Source organism: Danio aesculapii, chromosome 4, assembly GCF_903798145.1.
Source record: "Danio aesculapii chromosome 4, fDanAes4.1, whole genome shotgun sequence".
NCBI lineage: Eukaryota > Metazoa > Chordata > Actinopteri > Cypriniformes > Danionidae > Danio > Danio aesculapii.
This window is the reverse complement of record NC_079438.1, coordinates 39,697,261-39,717,919: the sequence shown is the minus strand read 5'-3', so window position 1 is coordinate 39,717,919 and position 20,659 is coordinate 39,697,261. Positions and strand designations below refer to the sequence as shown.

The following is a 20,659-nucleotide window of genomic DNA, read 5'->3' as shown; positions in this document are numbered from 1 at the left end:
AAAATTGACTGATGTCAACATGCAGTACTGTGAACAAAAATGCTTCTTTCTTAAAAAGGCTTTAACCCTTTAACAGACAACATAACCACCTGGTTGACCTTTTATCCATAGGTTATCATAATTTTTAATTTTAATTTTAATTGCTTATTACTATTTAGCAAAGTTTATTATTAAAATTTATCATTAAGTTTATTATTCAGCATATTATTCAACAAGACGTGGGCCAAAAATATATATTTTCAAGGAGTGCACCTTAAAGGGATAAAGCAGAAATGTGTGCTTCTGTGGGCAATATAAATAAATACATAAATAAAAATTATGATTAACACTTTACTGAAAAAGTAGTAAATGGAATAATAATATTAATATGAACACCATTAAAACAAATATTCACATATGAATGTGTTATGAGTTTACGTAATTAAATCGATAATAATAATAATAATAATAATAATGATAATAATAATAATAATAATAATAATAACAACGATGATGATAACGATAATAATAATAATAATAATAATAATATCAACAATAATAATATTAATAATAATAATAATAATAATAATAATAATAATAATAACACCAACAACAACGATAATAATAACAACACCACCACCAACAATATTATTATTATTATTATTATTAATAATAATAATAATAATAATAATAAATATTATGAACAAACTTTTACCTAAACAGTCATCACATACCAAGGTTATTATAGTTTTACAGCTAGTGCATTTTAAAAAAAGTTTTTTAATTACTGTAAATAAAGGTGAGCTGAATAAAACATTCCCAGTGTACTTAAATTGTATTTAGATAAATAGATGGATAGCTAGACAATTAAAATGAATGCAAAAACATTTCTAAAAACTGAGACAAATGAGACAAATAAAAACGAAATCATATTTAAAAATTACAATAAACTAGATAATTATACTAAAAGAAACCGTTTTAAAATATAAAACAATAACTGGTTGACCATTCTGATCAATTGAGTTTGGATCTCATTTAAAATTACTATTTCACTATAGTAAAATACTATATTTTTATTATTACTTTCAGTAATTTCATTACTATTATTATTGCATTTCATTAGGTGTAAAAAAACATTCCACCATTACATAAGCGTAATAATTAATTCAAAACGCACATGAACACTTCAGACGAAGGCTCTTAACTCTGATTGGTCCAGGAGTCTGTATACGCACGCTGATGTGTTTACGGCCAATGTTTTACATCAGAGACATCAGTCCTGCCATGTTTGTTGTGTCTCTTTAGCCGGCCAAGTCCCTGTTGTGGCGGAGCAGGCCTTAGCGCAAGCCTCCGGGGAGAGTTGCTGTGTCTAATTGGATAACTCTTACTGTGATTCACCACAGTGCTCTGGTTGTTCCTGTCTGACACAGCCTGCCCTCCATTTGTTAAATTAGAAGGCAACGATGACAGTGGTGAGAGGAGCGAGGAACAGAATGGAAATACATACATAATCGCACACTTCCCTTTTGGAGCCGTTTCTACACAGCACTTAATGCAATTTACAGCAACTCAAAGCAGGGGATTGACGAAAGAGAGAGGAAAAGAGAGGGAAAGTTGTCACTTTATATAACTTGTCTTAAAGTAAAGCCCCCATTTACTTGATTAATACATATCTTCTGGTCCCATTGTGATAAATTTATCATGAGCGTGGCGTTTTATTTCAGAGGACAATATACTTGGACATGGACTAATTACATACATACATAAGGAAACTTGTACTTTGAATAATTAATTAATAATAAAGTAGTTGACAAATGGCAGTAAAAATGTTTTGTTTTTTTGTAAAACACCATTTTTTGAAATATATACACACACACACACACACACACACACACACACACACACACACACACACAGAGAACAGTTCTGTCTGGTTCTTGAATCTGATTGGCTGATAGACATGCGATATTCTGCAATAACAGTATTTGAACAGCCTCTTTACCCTTGTGTATTACTCCTCCCACATAGAGTGACAGCAGATCAATATTCACTACAGTTTGATAAATATTGCAGCTGTTGGACAACATAATGTACTTTTGAGACTTTTTAGCCAACAATGTAGTTGTTTAGATTGCAACTATGCAGTTTTTTTATAAGGGTAGTGCCTATTTTAAAAATGTATAATTTTGGAGATTCAGCACGTTGGTGCCCATCAGTCTGTCAAAATGAGCAGAGCAAAAAGTGTTGACGTTCTACCATAAGATGGCGACAGAGACTGCATAATAAGTGCTTAGGGGAGAAAAACTTGGCGCAAATTTCAAATTACCACTGATCAAATCATTATAAAACTGGTAAGTGACACTTAGTCGATCTCTCTCTTTTTTTATGTTGCAGTGCTGTATTTTGGTAACTTGGTAGTGTTTGCTTTGCTTTAGCTTTTTCGGGGTTAATTATTGAGATATTTTGTTGCTGTCGCATCAGAGAAATACTGGAAAATGTCTCTAGACTGATGGCATTTCATGCAGTTCAGCCTTATAATCTTAAAATGTGAGCAAAATCACCTGTCTTGTAATCACTTTAGACATTATGCTATTATCATTCAAATACTAGCTCTAAAGTGACATTGGTAAAGTAGCAACGGTTTCTGCTGTTCTGACGTCAACTGCAGATGTGAATGGCGGAAGAAAGTAGTTCCTCGTATAAAAGAACTTTGCGTTTGATTTTCTTTTTTATACACACGATTATGCCATCGAACTTTTGTATAACCGTATATATGGCTGTATATCGTCACTGTTGGGACACTAAGGCATGCTCCCACCAGAGCCAATATGTGCTCATATTTACTGCATATCCCCCGTTTATGTTTTTCCCCCAATTTCTGTTTAATGGAGAGAAGATTTTTTTCAACACATTTCTAAACATCATAATTTTAATAACGCATTTCTAATAACTGATTTATTTTATCTTTGCCATGATGACAGTAAATAATATTTGACTAGATATTTTTCAAGACACTTCTATACAGCTTAAAGTGACATTTAAAGGCTTAACTAGGTTAATTAGGTTAACTAGGCGGGTTAGGGTAATTAGGCAAGTTATTGTATAACAATGGTTTGTTCTGTAGACTATTGAAAAAAATATACAGCTTAAAGGGGCTAATAATTTTGACCTTAAAATGGCTTTTAAAAATTAAAAACTGCTTTTATTCAAGCTGAAATAACAAATAAGACTTTCTCCAGAAGAAAAAAATATTATCAGACATACTATCAAAAATTCCTTGCTCTGTTAAACATCATTTGGGAAATATTTTAAAACGAAAAATATTCAAAAGAGGGCTAATTATTCTGACTTTAACTGTATATCCCTTTTTTCCCATTTTAACTGAATTGTACCTTAAATATGTCCTGTATCAACTTCATAAAGTGCTATTTTCTTCATATAGGGCTATTTATTTTATATTAAGTTATGAATACCTTTATTTGTCAGACTTGTTGGGCATGTTCAACAAATGTGTGTCACATTAAAAAAACAACAAAACCTTAAGCCAACTAAAATATATATATATATATATATATATATATATATATATATATATATATATATATATATATATAAATAAATATGCGAAAAATTCTGAGGTCAAAACCTAACAGTTGATCTTAAATGGAGTTAATTACAATTAATTCAAGTTTTCCATGGAATTGCCCTAATCAAAATTAGCATATAGTGTCACACCAGAGGACATGGTTCTCAGTGAGTATTTATGAGACAGTCACACCATAAGACAGTTTGAGATTTGGCTCAAAAAATGTAATCAAAAAATGTAATAACAGCAGATTTTATAACAAGAGCGCCATGGAACACAAAGCAAGGTTTAAACATGTATTGCATTTTAAATGATGACAGTACTAATTATATAAATTTTGTCATATGTGATGTGTACATCAACAACCCAGTAATAATAACAATAATAATAATAATGCCTAGTAATGCCTTTTATTTATAAAGCACTCTAAATAAAGAAAAATCTCAAAGTGCTACAAAAGGAACAACAACAAAAAAAAGTTTACACAAGCACTAAAAGAAACTTAAAATCGTGAAAAATATGTTTTTATACCCCTTATTTTCAATGCAGGGCTATAGGAAAAAAAAGCTACTCACAATATTTTGAGCCTAAAACGGATTTAGATCTGCCTAAAACAAATTTAAGTACAGTGAGGGAGAGTGTTTTCAGATGACTGGCTAAAGGAAACCTGATTGGAGCGGGGGAAGAAACTCAATCAGACTCAAAAACTGCGAAGCAAACACCTGAAAACTCCAAAATAGCTTTTACTTTCTTTAGAACTCAGATAACCTCATCTGTGGCATGTATGTAATTATCTTGTCGTGTTTTATAATACTACCATGGCAACAGACACTGCTTCACTGCTTCTGCGGCTGAAAAAAAGAAATGATGATAAATATATACATAAAAAAAATGTTAAAACTTAATTTAGACCACTTTGTTGTTAATAACAGAGAAATTATGATATATCCGTGCGTTCAACCGAGTCAGTTTTCTGGATGAAATCACTTCCAGCAGAGGAAATTAAAAGAGGGCCTTTAATTAAAATGCATTGTCCAACAAGAGCAAAATATGACTCTTAAAGAATGATAGCAAGTGCTGCGCTTTCATCTCCATGTTAAATATTAATGCAGCATCGCGAGTCGGAAAACTCGGGTTCCATTAGACTGACCTGAGCCTCCCACTGCCTTCATTCATCCAAATTAGCTTGAAGGTAAAAAAGTGCCAACTCGCAGAAGCTTGAATGAGAGCACAATGGGATTCGCGCTAGCTCTGGCAACTGAAGATGAAAAAAAATGGTTAAATATTTCTGAGTTCATTTATACGCTTTGATTGTCTGTGATGCTCAAGTATGACGAAGAAAATTGCACATCGGTTCCGTCTTTCGCTAGCAAGCTGGTACTTAAAGAAATCCTTCAAAAATTGGGCGTAGATGTCCGCTGATGAGGCCCTTGAATGAGATTCCTTCCCAACAGGAGGGATTCAGCCAAATGAAATCCAAGAGCAACAGAAATATTCTTTCAAAATACACCGCTGTGTATCCTGTTCTGGATGTTAACACATTTTTATTATTTAATGTGACGTTATATAGATATAAACGCAGATAACAGATATATTAGCCAAAACAAATCTAAGTTAAACTTCTGATAACAGCCTGTTTGCAAAAGCAAAAGAATCTAGATCTGATAACATCTAGATCTTTTTAAGAAAAAAAACATTCTATGGTCGCATTATGCTAATTCCCTCATTTTAATTAGATACGAATGTGTTAAATAACGATTTTTGGCAAATATGTTTTACATGAGCAAATCTTAACTTGATTTGAGCTTCCAACATGATCTAACGGCAATTCGTAACATCTTGATTTAGTGGCTAAAACCTGGTTTATGCTTCTGCGCCGAGTGATCAGTGTGACCCACAGCGCCTGTCTTGTGCGTTGTCCTGCATTTATACTTCTGCGTGCTGTTTGTGTTGCTCTGCAATAACACTTCCGAAACGCTAGCTGGCAGTGAGGTTATGTTCCTCTGTGGAGAGTTTCTTTGCTGGTTTTTTATTTTTTCTGAATGCTACCTTAATGTAGAAGTAGGTCAAACTCACTCATTTTGAGGCGGGAACCGGTGGACGTGCTACAACTTTAATCATAAGGTAAACACAAAACAAAACTTTCCATCTAGAGCTCCTTCACGGGACTCGACACTTGTAAACACTCGCTCCAAAGATTTCGTGCGGCTCTCGGCCCCGCCCACACTCACCAGCGCTACCAAGCCAACCAATCACAGAGCTTGAGGTATGCGTCGTTGTGATTTGTAGTTACATTTTTTGAGAGGTGCACGTCAGCGACAGCCATGCCAAAGGCCATGCGACCAGGCACAGGCTGCGCCGGAGCATTCGCGCACGCTTGACGCAGAAGTTTAAATCAACCTTAATATGTGTGAATTCATACAATCTATTTCCCAATGACAGTTGAGTTTAGGGTTGGGATTGGGTGCCGACTTTTTACAAATCGCACATTTCTGTACGACTGAACTTGTACGAATTTGTACGAAATATCCACTAAACTGACAAAACGTAAAATAGTTACATTTCCTCGTGAGATCAGGCTGGGAATTCTTATATCTTACAAAATCATATCATTGTATAATTTGTGTCATCAATTGTGTCATTTGACAACCCACGTTCAGGTCTGTTACTAAGCAGTCAATACTGTGCAAGCTGCTAATGAGTTAGCCTAAACAAAACTGGCGAACATTTACTGCAGACAATCCAGGTTGGGACTTTTTTTTGCAGCTGAAGCTACTTTACTTTGAATTACCTTGTACAAAAAGCATAAGGCATTAAGTTACTTGCAATATAACCGGTAATGATTGATGATGGCAATTTGTTGGTCTTCATAATACTAGTTGTGTTGCTGTGATAACTGTCATATGCTGTAAATTTTTGTGCGTTTTGTCATCAAAATGAAAAAAAATCTCCAAGTGTCCTCCAAGAGTCTTTCTACCATCTAGTAAACCATCACAGTAACATATTTGCTCTTCATTTTTATGAATATAATACATGTAATGCCATTGTTAAACAGCGCAATTAAAAGCATTTTTTCAATTCACTTTCGAAATTTTTTAAGTTAGGACAGCTGTCGGGTTGCCCTAAAGAATTATTTGTCAAGTTGAAATGTATCTGTAATAGCACCTTCCTTTGTTGTTAACATACCATAACACACTCAGGAAATGCTGTTCTGTAATAGCTTTTGTTTTAAATGTAATCTTATCAGAAATTGCCATGGTTACCAATCAGATAGGATAAGATTTTTAAGTTAGTGTCTTTCTCTAATACACCACCTTGATGTAATCCTTTTGTTTTTCTTATTTAACACTTCCAACATTGTCTTACCTCTAGCAAAAGCTCATGTAAAGCGTGTCGCATGTCACGTCATGTGAAAGGTACCATTCAAAACCTTTTTTCCAAAAACATAACTTCCTTATTTGGCCAATACAGATAACAATAAATATAGTCATTGATCAGCCAATTCTAATGTTGTGGCTAATATATATTGTAATTTTTTTTTTTCCTCTGGGAATGGTTATTTTAAACTTGGTGTATTCTCTGACGAATCCAATTTATGCAAGATACCCTTAACTACAAATCTGTCGTTGTATCAGAATTGAGGTATAACCTGACTGTTTTGGAGGTTTCTTGATGCCTAGGAATACATTGTTTTCCTGTCCAATTCCATTTCATGCATAGCCATTTCTGCACCCCATTCAAAGTATACTCAACCACTCTGTTTTTTGATCCAATCACAGTGCCATTCAATGTATACTTTAGAGTGCTTTTAACAATTTGTTCAATTAATCCCCTTGTCCCAAACAAAACAAATGTCTAAACAAGCTAAAATATGCTTCAAGTGTACCTGTGTGTGCTTCAAAATTGCTACCGTGAAAGCACATTTAAGAGTACTTCTATATTCTCTTCTTTTCTCAAAGTACTTAGAGACCACTTGGATCCAGACAGACGTGGACGACACGTGGTGGCGAGCTGCATTCACCCACCGTACAAATTTATCGAGCTTAAATGTCACAAGCAGACGGTTGCCCTTCTCAACCCCTGCGGAACCCTATCACGAGTGTTGTAAAGCACACAAGAGCCTGGGGAGGCTATTAGAGTTGAAATCAGCCCCCCGGTGAAGGAATTATGCCCCAATAATACCAGAAAAAGCGGGAACAAGCAGACAAATGAGTGACCGTGGGAGCATCTGGGCTGTGAAGAAGGGGGGCTTGAGGCGGACAAGCTCAGTGATGTTCTCGACAATGATGCAGATGATCTAAGGGAGTATCACAATCAGTGGTTGGTTTGTTCCAGTTTTCAAGAATCCTTGGCCGAACCACCAGAGTCTGGCTGAAGTAGACCAAAGTCAGATATGAGATGACAGAGGGCCTTTGTTTTTCAACAGAATGCAGACTTCGCTTCAGATTTGCCTCCTCATAATTAGCGCGTTGTAATTACAAGAAGGCTCTTTTAATAGCCTGTGTTGTGCGACGCGAGAATGCGGGTTGGCTCGGTGCACACAGGGTCATAAACCGCTCTCTAATCAGCAGCTATAACTCTGTTGCCCGGCAACCAGAAGAGCTCCAACATCTCCATGCAGCAACTGTTTACATTTCAGAGCAGTGTTTGGTGCTGACTGCACATGATCTTGAGAGGAACTTTTAAATGTATTCCCCTGGATCTACAGGGAAACAGCGTGAAATAAAAATGTGCTATGAAAGCATGGAAGAGGGATCATGGGACATGTTTCTCCATGCAAGTAAACAGTTGCGCAATATACAACTCTTTGTTTATTGAAAGGGTTTACCAAGTCGTTGTTGCTTAGAAATTAAATACCACGGATATTCCAACCTAATCATGAGAAGTAAATGCACATTTTTAGTCTGGCCCTTAATTATTTGACAGTGATCATTAACATAATAATGTAAGATCAGACCCCCTAGTTTTTCAAGATTTTTTTGTGATTTTTTGCGGTAGTAAATGACTGATTTTGTGGTGATAATTCTCAAAAATTTGCGGAATTTTTTTTACAATTATTTATCGCTTAAAGAGTTAAGCAAAATCATTTATTGATTTGATGCACATCACCTGATCATTATTGTAAGCTGCTTGCTATTCTGTCTGTTCCACTGCTCCATTTGTTAGATGTTTGCACACTTTCTTTTGTAGTCTGACGAACGTCAAATGCAAATTCGCGCTGCGTTATTCACTCGATTTGTGCCACAGGATATCTAATCGCATCTTTGCATTGACTTCACATGTAAATCTCTCACACTTCATCCGCGTCTGCTTACCGCACAGGCTGAAAAACAATTTCCCCCAATTCCATGTAATGTAATGATTGTGAGGCCGCAGGTGAGATGTCATTTTTCGAGACACTCAAATACATCACGTGGGCTGTGTATGCAACGTCTATAAGTCATGTAAAACAATTAATCGCAAACTGAAATAAATCTAATTTGATTATATGATTTGGAATTGGATGTTTTATGAGATTAGTTAAATTTTTTGCGATTATTTTGCATTTAAATTAAGAATTTTGCAGGATCACAAAAAATGTCGACATTTTGTTGATTTTGATTTGGATTCAGCGATCGCGTAGTTGCGAAAAAAACTAGGGGGTCATGACAAACCCCCAACACATGACATGACAAATGACAACATATGACAAAAAAAAAAAAAAAAAAAAAAAATCGATAATCAAAAATTATTTTCAAATTATTTCAAAGTTTAAACTCCAGCAGGCACAATCCTGTAATGTACTTCTTCATTAAATCACCCAGTCTCCCTGGGTTTTTTAACTCCGCTTCACAGCCGCTAGACCATTATTCTACACCACTGGACCTATTTTATTCCTTTCATTAGACAGCAATAACATTGAAAAGATGGATGAAAGACAGAGACAGAAAAAACACCTTTTTAATAAAACCTGACTGCTTTACTGCTGTAAAGTTTCTGAACTTGCCTCCTGACAAAACAAACATCTAACTTTTCCCCATTCACCAACAAGGGACCAATAAAAGTAAAATGAAACCTTATCAATGCAAAGAACCAACAGTCCCTGGACAAAACGAAGGTCACCAAGATAAAAAGGACCACTGTCCTTAGTTTTTCTTTCAGTTGCCCAATGGTCCTGAAGGGTAAATTATCTTCATTATCCAATGTGGCTTTGGAATTAAAGCATGGATTGGGACAGACCCAACAACTGGCATAAATAATCTTCTAGAACAATGCATCTGTCCAGTTCATGGGTAGTCATTGTGTTTTCTCTACACCAACACATTAACATCAGGGTGGCCTCGTGTTGTTGACCCCCTCCAGACAGCAGCAGGGCCAGAGAGCAGGAGACTGGGGCACAACAAACCAAACTTGTCGTCTTTGATTCACTGCCAGCGAGTCAGTGAGTCAATCTGACCCACTGGGAAAGCGACAGCACAGGAAATAAGGGTCAAACTGTGCTTTCCTCAAGGTGTCAGAGCAAAACATGCCATGCTTTGTTTACAGAGAGGTGACACTGTGGCAGAGGGGTGCACAAGTGAGTGTGCATATGCAAGCGCTTGTGTGTATATCCAAGGGAGTGTAAACAAGCAAGATGGACTTTTTAAGCCAAATGTAGGTTCAATCTGAACGCAAGATCTACGAATGCACATTTCAGATTGGTCGCTATTTTCATGTGGGCTGGAAGCTTATAATGCTGCCTATGAAAGAAAGATGTGGCTATATGTTTTGGGACTTTGTGCGATATTTTGTAGAACTGAGAGATTGAGACGCGAGAGAGATGAAAAAAAAGATAGATTTGACAAGGAAGACAGAAACACGCTCCTTGCAGCCTTAGGCAGTAGATCATATTGCTATCAGCACGGGGCTGTTCTCACTCTCTCGCCAAATGAGGGATAGAGGACAGAAGAAACAGCTGGCGGGAGTGTTGTTTGTCCACCAGGGCCCTTGGTTTCTGTGGGCCTTTTTGGCCATAATGAAAATGAAGAGAGAGATTGAGATCAGGGGCGAAGAGGATTTCATCAATCACAGCTTAGTGGGGAGAGGAGAACAAAACTGATAGTGCCAGAGACATAGCCCTGTGGCACCCCCTGAGCTACACACTCATTCCTGTGCCTTTTGTCCAGCTCCCACTGTTTTTTGGAGGACTTGTCCATTTGTTTTGCCTGAGATAATGCAACATGACAAAAGATTTGTGTACTCTCTTTGTTCACATATACACTGGATGACAGGTACGGGCCTTAGCTTCAGGAGCTCGAGGCATGCTGGGCAGAAAAGAGATGATATTTGTTACCGCAATGAAACAAGATATCTGGAATAGTAAGTAATGAATTTCTGCTTGACATATGTAGGCTGGATACATATGAATTTCTGATTGTGACTGAGTGAAGTTCTACTTATCTTACATGGCAGATATCTGGAATCTGCGACCCATTCTGGGGCTGGCCTCAAAAGCTTTCTGCATTGAAGTATAAAGTAGCCAAAAATGAATGCTTGTTGTTTCGAAAGGAACAATTAATAAATAGCCAACTTGAGTTTCGCAAAAATGGCCACAGTGGATATGGATTGAATTACAATAGCATTCTGGTGCTGACTTGTCTAAAAGAACGTATCCAAACAGAAAGCCGTTGCATGCTGTCTTAGGGCATACTCACACAAGGTACAGTTGCCTTGAACCGTGCTGAAGTGCGATTGCCTCCCCTCCCTTATCCCTGACAGCCTGCACTCACATTGCATTTTGCCTTCCGAACCAGAGCACGCTTGCATCATCGTTGATGCGAGTGTTCAGCTTATTACGGTGGAGATTTCTTTTATTGTTTTAGTCATTTGGGATGCAGTAACAGGTAGTCAAATAGTTTACAGAACAGATCCACAACTTTTGACACTCATAATTTAACAAACGTCCTCGAGGGGTTTGCGTCTTTAATAAAGTACGACAGTTTGCTTTCACTGACAAGTAAGAATGATTAATAAATCCATGTGAAACAGTCCCTTAAAAGTGACGTCGAGTCTTCAGTTTCAGGTTCAGACTAGTTTTGCACTCACACTACAAGTGCACCAAGCCAAGCCCAACGGAACCGTGCTTTGGCACGCCTCCTCCAACCGGGACAGGGCTGGCCCAATTCGGACCACGCACACTTGTCAAACGAACCAAGAAACACGCCTAGGCACGGTTCAGATAGCATAATGCGAGTTCATCCTTAGATGAGATTTTCCACCAGAACAGGACCAATGATGCTTAAAATGCTGCCTAGGTGGTTTTGGAACAGATTCTGAGACCGCACAAGAGAATCAAAATTTCAACCAAACTTACCTTCTCTTTTCTTTGTCTTGCGGTTTCCTCTGCAGACACCAGAGTCTTGTAGTAGGAGCTTCTTTCTGCAGTGAAGTGAACCTTAGATAGGGCATTTTCCACCAGAGCCACAGACAGATTCAAGCCCTCAATGTGAAGCCAGCCAATGAAGTTCCCTGCTTTATCCATGCTTTCCACTTCCACTTCCACCTGAGAGAGAAAGAGAGAGAAGGCAAAAGAGTGAGTTAATGTACTGTATCTGGGATTAGCTGAGATTCCATTACTGTGGCGGCAGAGAAAGAGACTTTGTTTTAAATAGACAGATCACTGGAGGAGACTGAGCTATCTATTGATCGTCCAGACGGCTCGTTCTTCAGGCAACTCGGGGGGCCTTCTGCATACCCCCTACTCATCTCATATACTCACGCACACACATCCTGTCACTGACATCACTGCTGGGCACGTCTTTCTCGCACAATTAAACGTGAGGTCGGGATTCAGCCTGGCGCTAACTTTAGCCTGACATTCTCAATTAAAGCGGTGACACCAAGGGAACACGCACCACTAATTTATTACATTTGTCTCCAAGCACTGAGGCTGTTTATTGGCCAGTGATCAAAGACGGCAGGCAAGGACAAAAAGAGTGCATTTCAAAGAAAGACAGGACGACAGGGATGAAGGGAAATAAAGGGGGAAAAAAACAGTGAGTCATTTAAATATTCACCAATTACTATAGGAAAATACGCAAGGATGACTACTCTAACTGCTTCTTAACACCCTAAAACGCTGAAGAAAATTACACTCTGCGTGATGCATTAAGATTTTGAAGAAGTCTTTGTGCAGTGGCTTTCAGCTAATCTAAAAGCTCTAATCAAAGGAACTTTACAATGTCTGGTGATTAAGACGGCTACACTGAACTCAGATGCTTAAACTAGGTTTTACAAACAAAATGATGCAAGGGTTTTGTGAGTGAGTGAGTGAGTGGTTTCCAAAGAGTAGCAATGAAATGTACTCAAAATTATTTGTGTTTGTCAAGTGTTGTTTGCTGGTTGGTAAGGTATTATGTCAAGTATTATGTCTTCGCTAAGGTGTTTGGGGTGGACTAAGCCATTACAACAGCATTTTTGGATGATCTTAAGGCAAGGGGGTTGCTAAACTGTTTTGGGTGTTTTTAACATGTTAAAAGCCTGTTAGCTTCTGTCTAGGATCTCCAGACATCCTCAGAAACGTTTTCACCATTTTATTTTGCAATCTAACTGCATAACTCTCAATCAGCTCTGTGAATTTAAGCAGAATTCATTGGTTTGGTATTACTAAGGCAGCAAACTTGAATACTAAATTCCACCAGCTAAAAATCGGCACCCCCAAATAATCGGTCTCATTGATTGCAATCCATCAGGAAACCAACATCCATATTGTGTAGGAGTGTGTTGCTGAAATGGGTTTGTGAGAAACAGGCAGGTGTTGTGAAAAGACACTCCAGGAGTCAAACGATTAAGAGTGCGGTTGTTCAGCCAGGAAGCCCCTTGGGAAATCTGCTGGGAATTACTTCGGAGGCAGAGGCTGCATACGCAGGGAGAGTAAAAGCTTTTTAATGAGGGCATAATCGGCACTTTGATTAAACACAAGAATGACAACCAACCTCACATTATGGGGACAAACAACTACCCTCCCACTCTGGCTCTGCTTGGTAGCAAACTAATGCTCTACACGAGAAAAGGTAATGGCTCCGGCTGGGTTTACGCTCAGAATGTTCCGGTAATCTGGGTTGGCCTTAGCCAGAGGGCTAAATGTATTAGGTCTCGCATAGCCAGCTTTACGCACCCAGTGTACTTTGTTGTTGGAACACAGAGTGCAGAGTTAATCAAAGTGAACCAGTATAGTAAACAGGTTCTCATTAACAAGGACCTGATGATTTTTTATTTTTTTTTATGAAATGATTCTAATTTGTTGTGGGGCACTGCCAAGACGGTGCTCATAACTTGCTAAGGGGTTCAGGGTGGTTTTAGCATGCTTCTGTGAGGTCAAAACATGTACTTGGTGGCTGCTAAGTAGATGCTTACCATTAGCAGTCTGCTCCCAAACTCCAATTGCATTCTATTCAGAATATACATCCTTTCCCTCCCAAATTAACACAATTTACGATACTGCTTTGCACAGAAGAGGAGTGTCTCAGATACACATCGCAGACTAGGTGGCTCTGCACTACCTTCTCACATTATATAATCAAATCTTAATACGAGAGCGGTGTCTACTTCAATGACAGACGAGGGGGTTTCAGACAAGATTTGGCAGCACACGCTGCAAGGAAGTCCACAACTTTCTCTTTAGTGTCTGTTAACCTGTCCTCTAGCAACTATACAATTCTCATCTTTCAACATCACATAATGCATTTTCAGACATCTCTAAAATGAACCATCAGACACCCCAACATTGATACAAGGTACATACAAGACTGTATACCCTCCTTAAATTTTTATCAGTCAGTGGTTTATATAATTAAAATGATGTACATATCCATTTAAATATAATTTATCTAACTGTGGACTGCAATAAAAACAGCTGAAAATATTTACAATAATGTCAAACGACAAATCTAGAAATGTCTAGACAAAATGTCAAACACCATTTAAAAAAATTAAAAATAAATAATCGCTAAATCCCAGCATATAAACTGAAGTGTGATGTTCAGAGACACTATTTTAGTTTTTACATTTAGGTTATTTTTATTAAACTTTATACAAACATTGCACTTCTCCGAGGCTTAAGGTTGTTTAAGAGGGAAGAGAGATTGAGTTAGAGAGAAAAGCATATGGCCTTTATCTTTGCAAATAGATTTAAAATCTCCTGATTATCCAAATACAAGGTCAAACGCAATGCACTCGGTCTGCAATTCGGAGAAAACGCCAACGCTTCATGTAAGCCTTAATAAAGCAATACACAATTACATGAGTTTAATCTGAATGACCCCAAAACCCGAAGATTAATATCTTTGCGGTATTCTTTCCTGGCGCAACACCATGACTCATACACAATAACAACATGGGTAAACAGAGAAATGAGTCAGTGCGATTATTGTACAGCAGAAAATCTTTCCACATGGATCATATAAGATACATCTCAAATGTTATTTAAACACGCCCACTGATGACTCCAGCTTCCGCTCGTCCAGTGCAGCAGATAACAATGTTTATAGTACTAATTTACCATCATAATGGCTGATAGACTGCATTACCTAATAGACCGAATCAGCTATGCTGAAGGATTGCTTGGTTAGTGTGTTGTTTGAGTCATAATTGACAAGGGATGTTTAACCTTACTTGTGTACAGCTATTTGCTGTTTCTTGTGATAAGCATGGCTGCACTGGGTTAGCAGTGACACTTTAAATGGCACATTTAAAAACTAAAGAAAACCATTTTCTCAGCATTTGACCAAAGTCACACCTCCAAAGAGAACTACACGAGTCCTACCGCCCTACCATAGCCAACAGACGTGATGAGCAGGAATTTCATCACATTACACAACAGTCAAGATGGACATGCTATCACCTATTAGCTAAAAATATGTATTTCAGTGTGAAGATGTGAAAAACACTTCAGTAAAATCTCACACAAATTCAAATATTCAAGACCCTGAAGTGTAACTGGGTGTGCGACAGAATGTAGGTGGACGTCTGGGCGAGTTGAGGCCACGCGTTTACTGGGTGCTCACACTGATCACCGAATTAAACATCTCACCCCTACATAGACGCTCGTCCCACACAGAAATAAGAACACACACCAGCGCTGTAAGGGCAGGCGGAGTCTCAGATAGCCAGCCCAGATGGCTCCCAGTGGAGGTTTCCAGAGCCACTATGGCTCCCTGTGGACGAAGCGTTTGAGCCAACATGGCTCCCGCTGGATCACAAATGGCTTCTGAAAGTGTGAAAAATGCCGCACAGAGGAGAAACATTAAAACGGAGAGAGATTGATTTCCAGCGCCGCTTGCTTTTAGTGGAAAAATGGGCCCTGCCCACTTTAGATGAGTCACGGTGAGGGATGATATCTTAAAGAAAGGATGAACAGACAAATAAATCTACATTCGTTTAAAGCTTCAACCTGGTTAACCTTTCCTGAGAGCATCTCTACAAATGATATACAGATTTCTCCAACAGTAAACATACTCTGGGAATAATATACACACTCACAGGACCCTTCACACTCGCTTCTCTCGCTTTTAATCACTGGAAAGCCCTTCACAGACTTTAAATCTTATTTTATGGCATGGACCAATTATAGTGGGTCTCTTTCTCTCTCGCCCTGTGACTCAAAGCCTAGCATGTTAGAGACATGACTGTACTACTGTAAATCCTATCGAAATTAAGAAACGTGGGATTTAGCCCTAATTTGCAACATTAATTTACATATAAGCAGTGCATGTCTGTTTTATTTCATTAAAAAAATAACACCTTATTATAAATAACTGCCAAGTGGATAAAGGGATCTGAAATTAATCAATCAAACACTTATTAAAGTCCTTCTGATGACAAACCAACAAATGGAATTTTTTGTGAGGTCCAACAATAATAAATGATAAAATTATCATTATTATTATTACTACGAGTACTACAATAACTACATATACACAATGAACATGCATTAGTCCATACATTTTATCAAGAAACTATAATAACTGTTTAACTTAACAGATGTAGTAGGTATGAAAAAAACAACATCGCTCACTTCAAGCTGAAATCAGCATAGAAGACACCCAGTGTTGACGACAGCGAAATGGCATGCGTGAAACATCAAAACAAACAGTAAAATATTAAAACTGTTTTGTGCTGTCCATGCAAGGCATCTGTATAACAAATAAGCTCCTCGCACTTAACTAAATTTTTCATAAACACTTCATTTATTGGCACACTCAGTGAGTTTACTGGCTTGGCTCGTGCGTATCCTTGTGTTTTGTGGACAATACAACATGCCGTTTTATTTATGCGAGTGTGTGTGTGTGTGTGATGGTCGATGAAGGTGAACTTTCCCAGGTGTGCAGTAGCTTGGCTCACACATCACAAAACTCATGGGGGGAGAGGTGGAGAATGTGTGTATCTGTGCGTGTGTATTGATTAAGCTTCAGGGCACATGCATCAGTGTCACAGTCATGCTGTCTGAACACAATCTCTCAAACACAGGATCTATTATGAGAACCAAAAACACACCAGGCTCATCGCGCACACACACTTGCATAGCTATCCCCTTGTGAGTGCATTCAATGACACAACAGGCAGGTGTCCATTACAAATTTGTGGAAATAGGGGGGTAAGTTTTCAAAATGTCAATAAAACTACTTTAAAATGACAGTCTACATTAACAGAGTTATGCGAGTGTAATGGAGGCCACTAGCGAAGTGCTATGCAGGTCAACCTCACCCGTCTGGCCTCAAAAGGTGCTCTAGCGACAGACGCTAGTGGCCATGGTCTTTAGCCTCCTTGTTAGAACAACCAACTCCCATTCTAAGAATCGCTGGTTCAAAACCAGCTCAGACCAGGCTGGGTGCAGTAGGACTGGTGGGTTACACATGGGGGCTCGTCCGGGATAAGAGTGAGGTTATGGGGTTGAGTGTAACGGAGGCCAGCTAGCGAAGTACTATGCAGGTCAACCTCACCCGTCTGGCCTCAAAAGGTGCTCTAGCGACAGATGCTAGTGGCCATAGTCTTTAGCCTCCTTGTTAGAACAACCAACTCCCATGTTAAGAATCGCTGGTTCAATACCAGATCAGACCAGGTTGGGTGTAGTAGGACTGGTGGGCTACACATGGGGGCTCATCCAGGATGGGAGTGAAGTGTAGGGGGGTGGGTGTAATGGAGGCCAGCTAGTGGAGTACTATGCAGGTAAACCTCACCCCTCTGGCCTCAAAAATTGCTCTAGCAACAGACGCTGGTGACCATGGTCTTTAGCCTCCTTGTTAGAGCAACCAACACCCATGCAAAGAGTCGCAGATTAAATACCAGCTCAGACCAGGTTGGGTGCAGTAGGACTGGTGGGTTACACGTGGGGGCTCGTCCGGGATAGGAGTGAAGTTTAGGGTGGTGAGTGTAACAGAGGCCAGCTAGCGAAGTACTATGCAGGTCAACCTCACCCCTCTGGCCTCAAAAAGTGCTCTAGCGACAGACGCTAGTGGCCATGGTCTTTAGCCTCCTTGTTAGAACAACCAACTCCCATGCTGAGAATCGCCGGTTCAATATCAGCTAAGACTACGTTGGGTGCAGTAGGACTGGTGGGTTATATGACGATACAGCAAAAAATCTTGGAGACAGATATATGTGGGATTATTTTTTTGCAGCTAATGCTCTAGCCATTATATTTTAATAGAAGACTATACATGTGAATGACTGCAAATGCATTTTTGCCATTGCATGTCAAATCATTTATCCATCATGTTGGCTTTCAAGTCTTAGTAAATGGTGGCCTTGCTCTTTTACAGTAACCTAACTTTACTGTATACTATTTATTTATTTGTTGTTTTACCAGTTTAAGAAGGAACTCTGTCTCATCTTCGGTGTACACATACTGCACATGATTCCAATGACAAATCTCAACCCTTTAAGGGGCACACTGGCAATGAAGAACAAGGAAAATGTCCCCACTTTACTGTTTTGGTCCTCATTCTAATGGTCCAAATCTCAAACCTGCTATCAAAGAGATGTTAAGAGACAACTACACAACTACACAAGCACACACAGGTTTGTTTTTCTTGTGGGAACTACATTAACAATGACTTGTATAAGGGATGTAAAATCTAGCCCTTTTATTCAAACCTTACCACTTAATCCAACCCTCAGATCACTTTTTTTTCGTGATCAAAATACTTTCAAAAGCTATTTTGCCCATGGTGACAAGTCCCAATGAGTCTATATGTGCTCAGGTTTAAATCCCCACGAGGATATAAAAAGCAGTACATGCTAGGGCTTTTCGATTTTGGCCACTAAGGACATTAATCGAGATAAAACATCATATTTTCATCGAAGTTTTAAGCACTCTGCATTCATTCCTCCATAAAGTTCAGTTTCACTTGGAAATTAGTAAAAGCATCTGACATCACTATTGCAGAACGGGATGTGGTTCATTTATTGATGTGTTATCGATTCATTCATGCTTTTAAAAGTGTGAAAGACAACTTGTGCTGTTCTTTGTGCGCTGTTCTTTAGCTTCTGAGAGAAGCAGAATACATGCATGTAAAGTCATCTTAAGGTGCGAGTGCCTAAATGCTCTGCAAAAAATGTGTCAAAACGCAGCTTATAGTAATTATTTACATTAACTCTTGTTTGTAATGTAGTAAGAACTGAACATATGAAGTTGAGAATGAAACAGCATGACAAAGTAAATGCATAAATTAGTACTATTAAAGCAACAGTGTTCTATATTCCTGCTGTTGACTCTTTTTAGAATTATATGTAACAAAAAAAAGCCAAGCATCAAGTCACTCACTGATCTTGACTGAAGGAATGTTGCAGCTTTAATAAGAATCAAATCTAGCTTAATTCTTACAGTGAAGATGCCTAAAACACTGTTTGTTTCATTTGTATATTTTTATTCCTAATTTTTACTCTTTTTCCATAATTGAGAACTTTTGTGTTTGTCTGTTAGTTTGGTTGTTTTTTAATTTCCACCATTATTCTTCAGTATTAAGAATGTGAAACTTAATAATCTTTCAAATGTATAGGTGTAATAGCAACATTATTTACAGGGAGGAAAATCTCCAAAACTTTTTGGTCATAGAGCCCACAAATGATTGTTTTAAATAATTATGATAACAATTATGTGATCATGATTTTCCCATAATTGAGCAGCCCTAGAGCGCACACACAAGCCTGAATCCCCAATTGCCACTCTTTAACCGCTAACTGACACAACAAACTCTCCAACCACCATTAAAACTGCCATCCATTTCAACTTGAAATGTAAAATTTAAATTCACACCATCTCTCTAGCGCTCCTTTCATCAAAATTGTCTAAATTATGGATCATTTAAAATGGATAAAGTAGATATCTTAAACTCTGTGAAAGTAGCTGCAATCAGGACAGACATTTTCAACAGTCAGGCTGAGAATGAAGGAGATTCAAGCGTGAGGGAAATATTAATACATCTGAAAACTACCATGAACTTCAGGAATTTAGGTCATGCAGCAATTTATAACGTTCCCTTATTTATTTATTTATTTATTTTTATTTTTTTTATTTATCTATCTTTTAAAGATTGAATATTTTATTCAATCCATTTGATTTATTTAATATTGCTTTATCTAGCTGTGGCTATTAAAACAATGATATGTACATCCACTGCAAAACCTAACGGTAAAAATCACAAAATGAAATTAGTTTAACTTTCAGTTAACCTTTTAAAAAGTTACTTTGATTCAATAAAAAAAGGTTATGGTAACTCATAACCTGATTATATGAAGCAGAACTCTAATAGAATGAGTTATGAATGAATGAATTATATATTTTTTGTTAACTCTAATGCTAGAAGGAATACCAAATCATTTGAGTAGTTATATAGTTGATAGGACTTAATACGTTTAAATTCAACTGAACTAATAGTGATTTGATAACTGTACTTAAAATGTTTGAGTTACTAATACTCAAAGTTTGATGTTATCAGCACAAATGATATATGTGTATGTGACGCAAGATATAAGTTTACAGTTTCAAAACTTAAATGGGTTTCCACAATTGGTTTCCTCAAACAGTTTTAGTAAAATTAACTTATCGCGTTTTAGTGTATAATTTATTTTAACCCA

General features: G+C 37.8%; 1 protein-coding gene across 1 annotated transcript in view; it reads right to left on the bottom strand.

Moving 5' to 3' along the window:
• snd1 (staphylococcal nuclease and tudor domain containing 1) overlaps positions 1-20,659 on the bottom strand; it is a 303,535-nt gene that overhangs the window by 94,968 nt on the left and 187,908 nt on the right. The window contains 1 exon segment of the mRNA XM_056455628.1: positions 11,898-12,086. Coding sequence (XP_056311603.1) covers positions 11,898-12,086 — 189 coding nt within the window.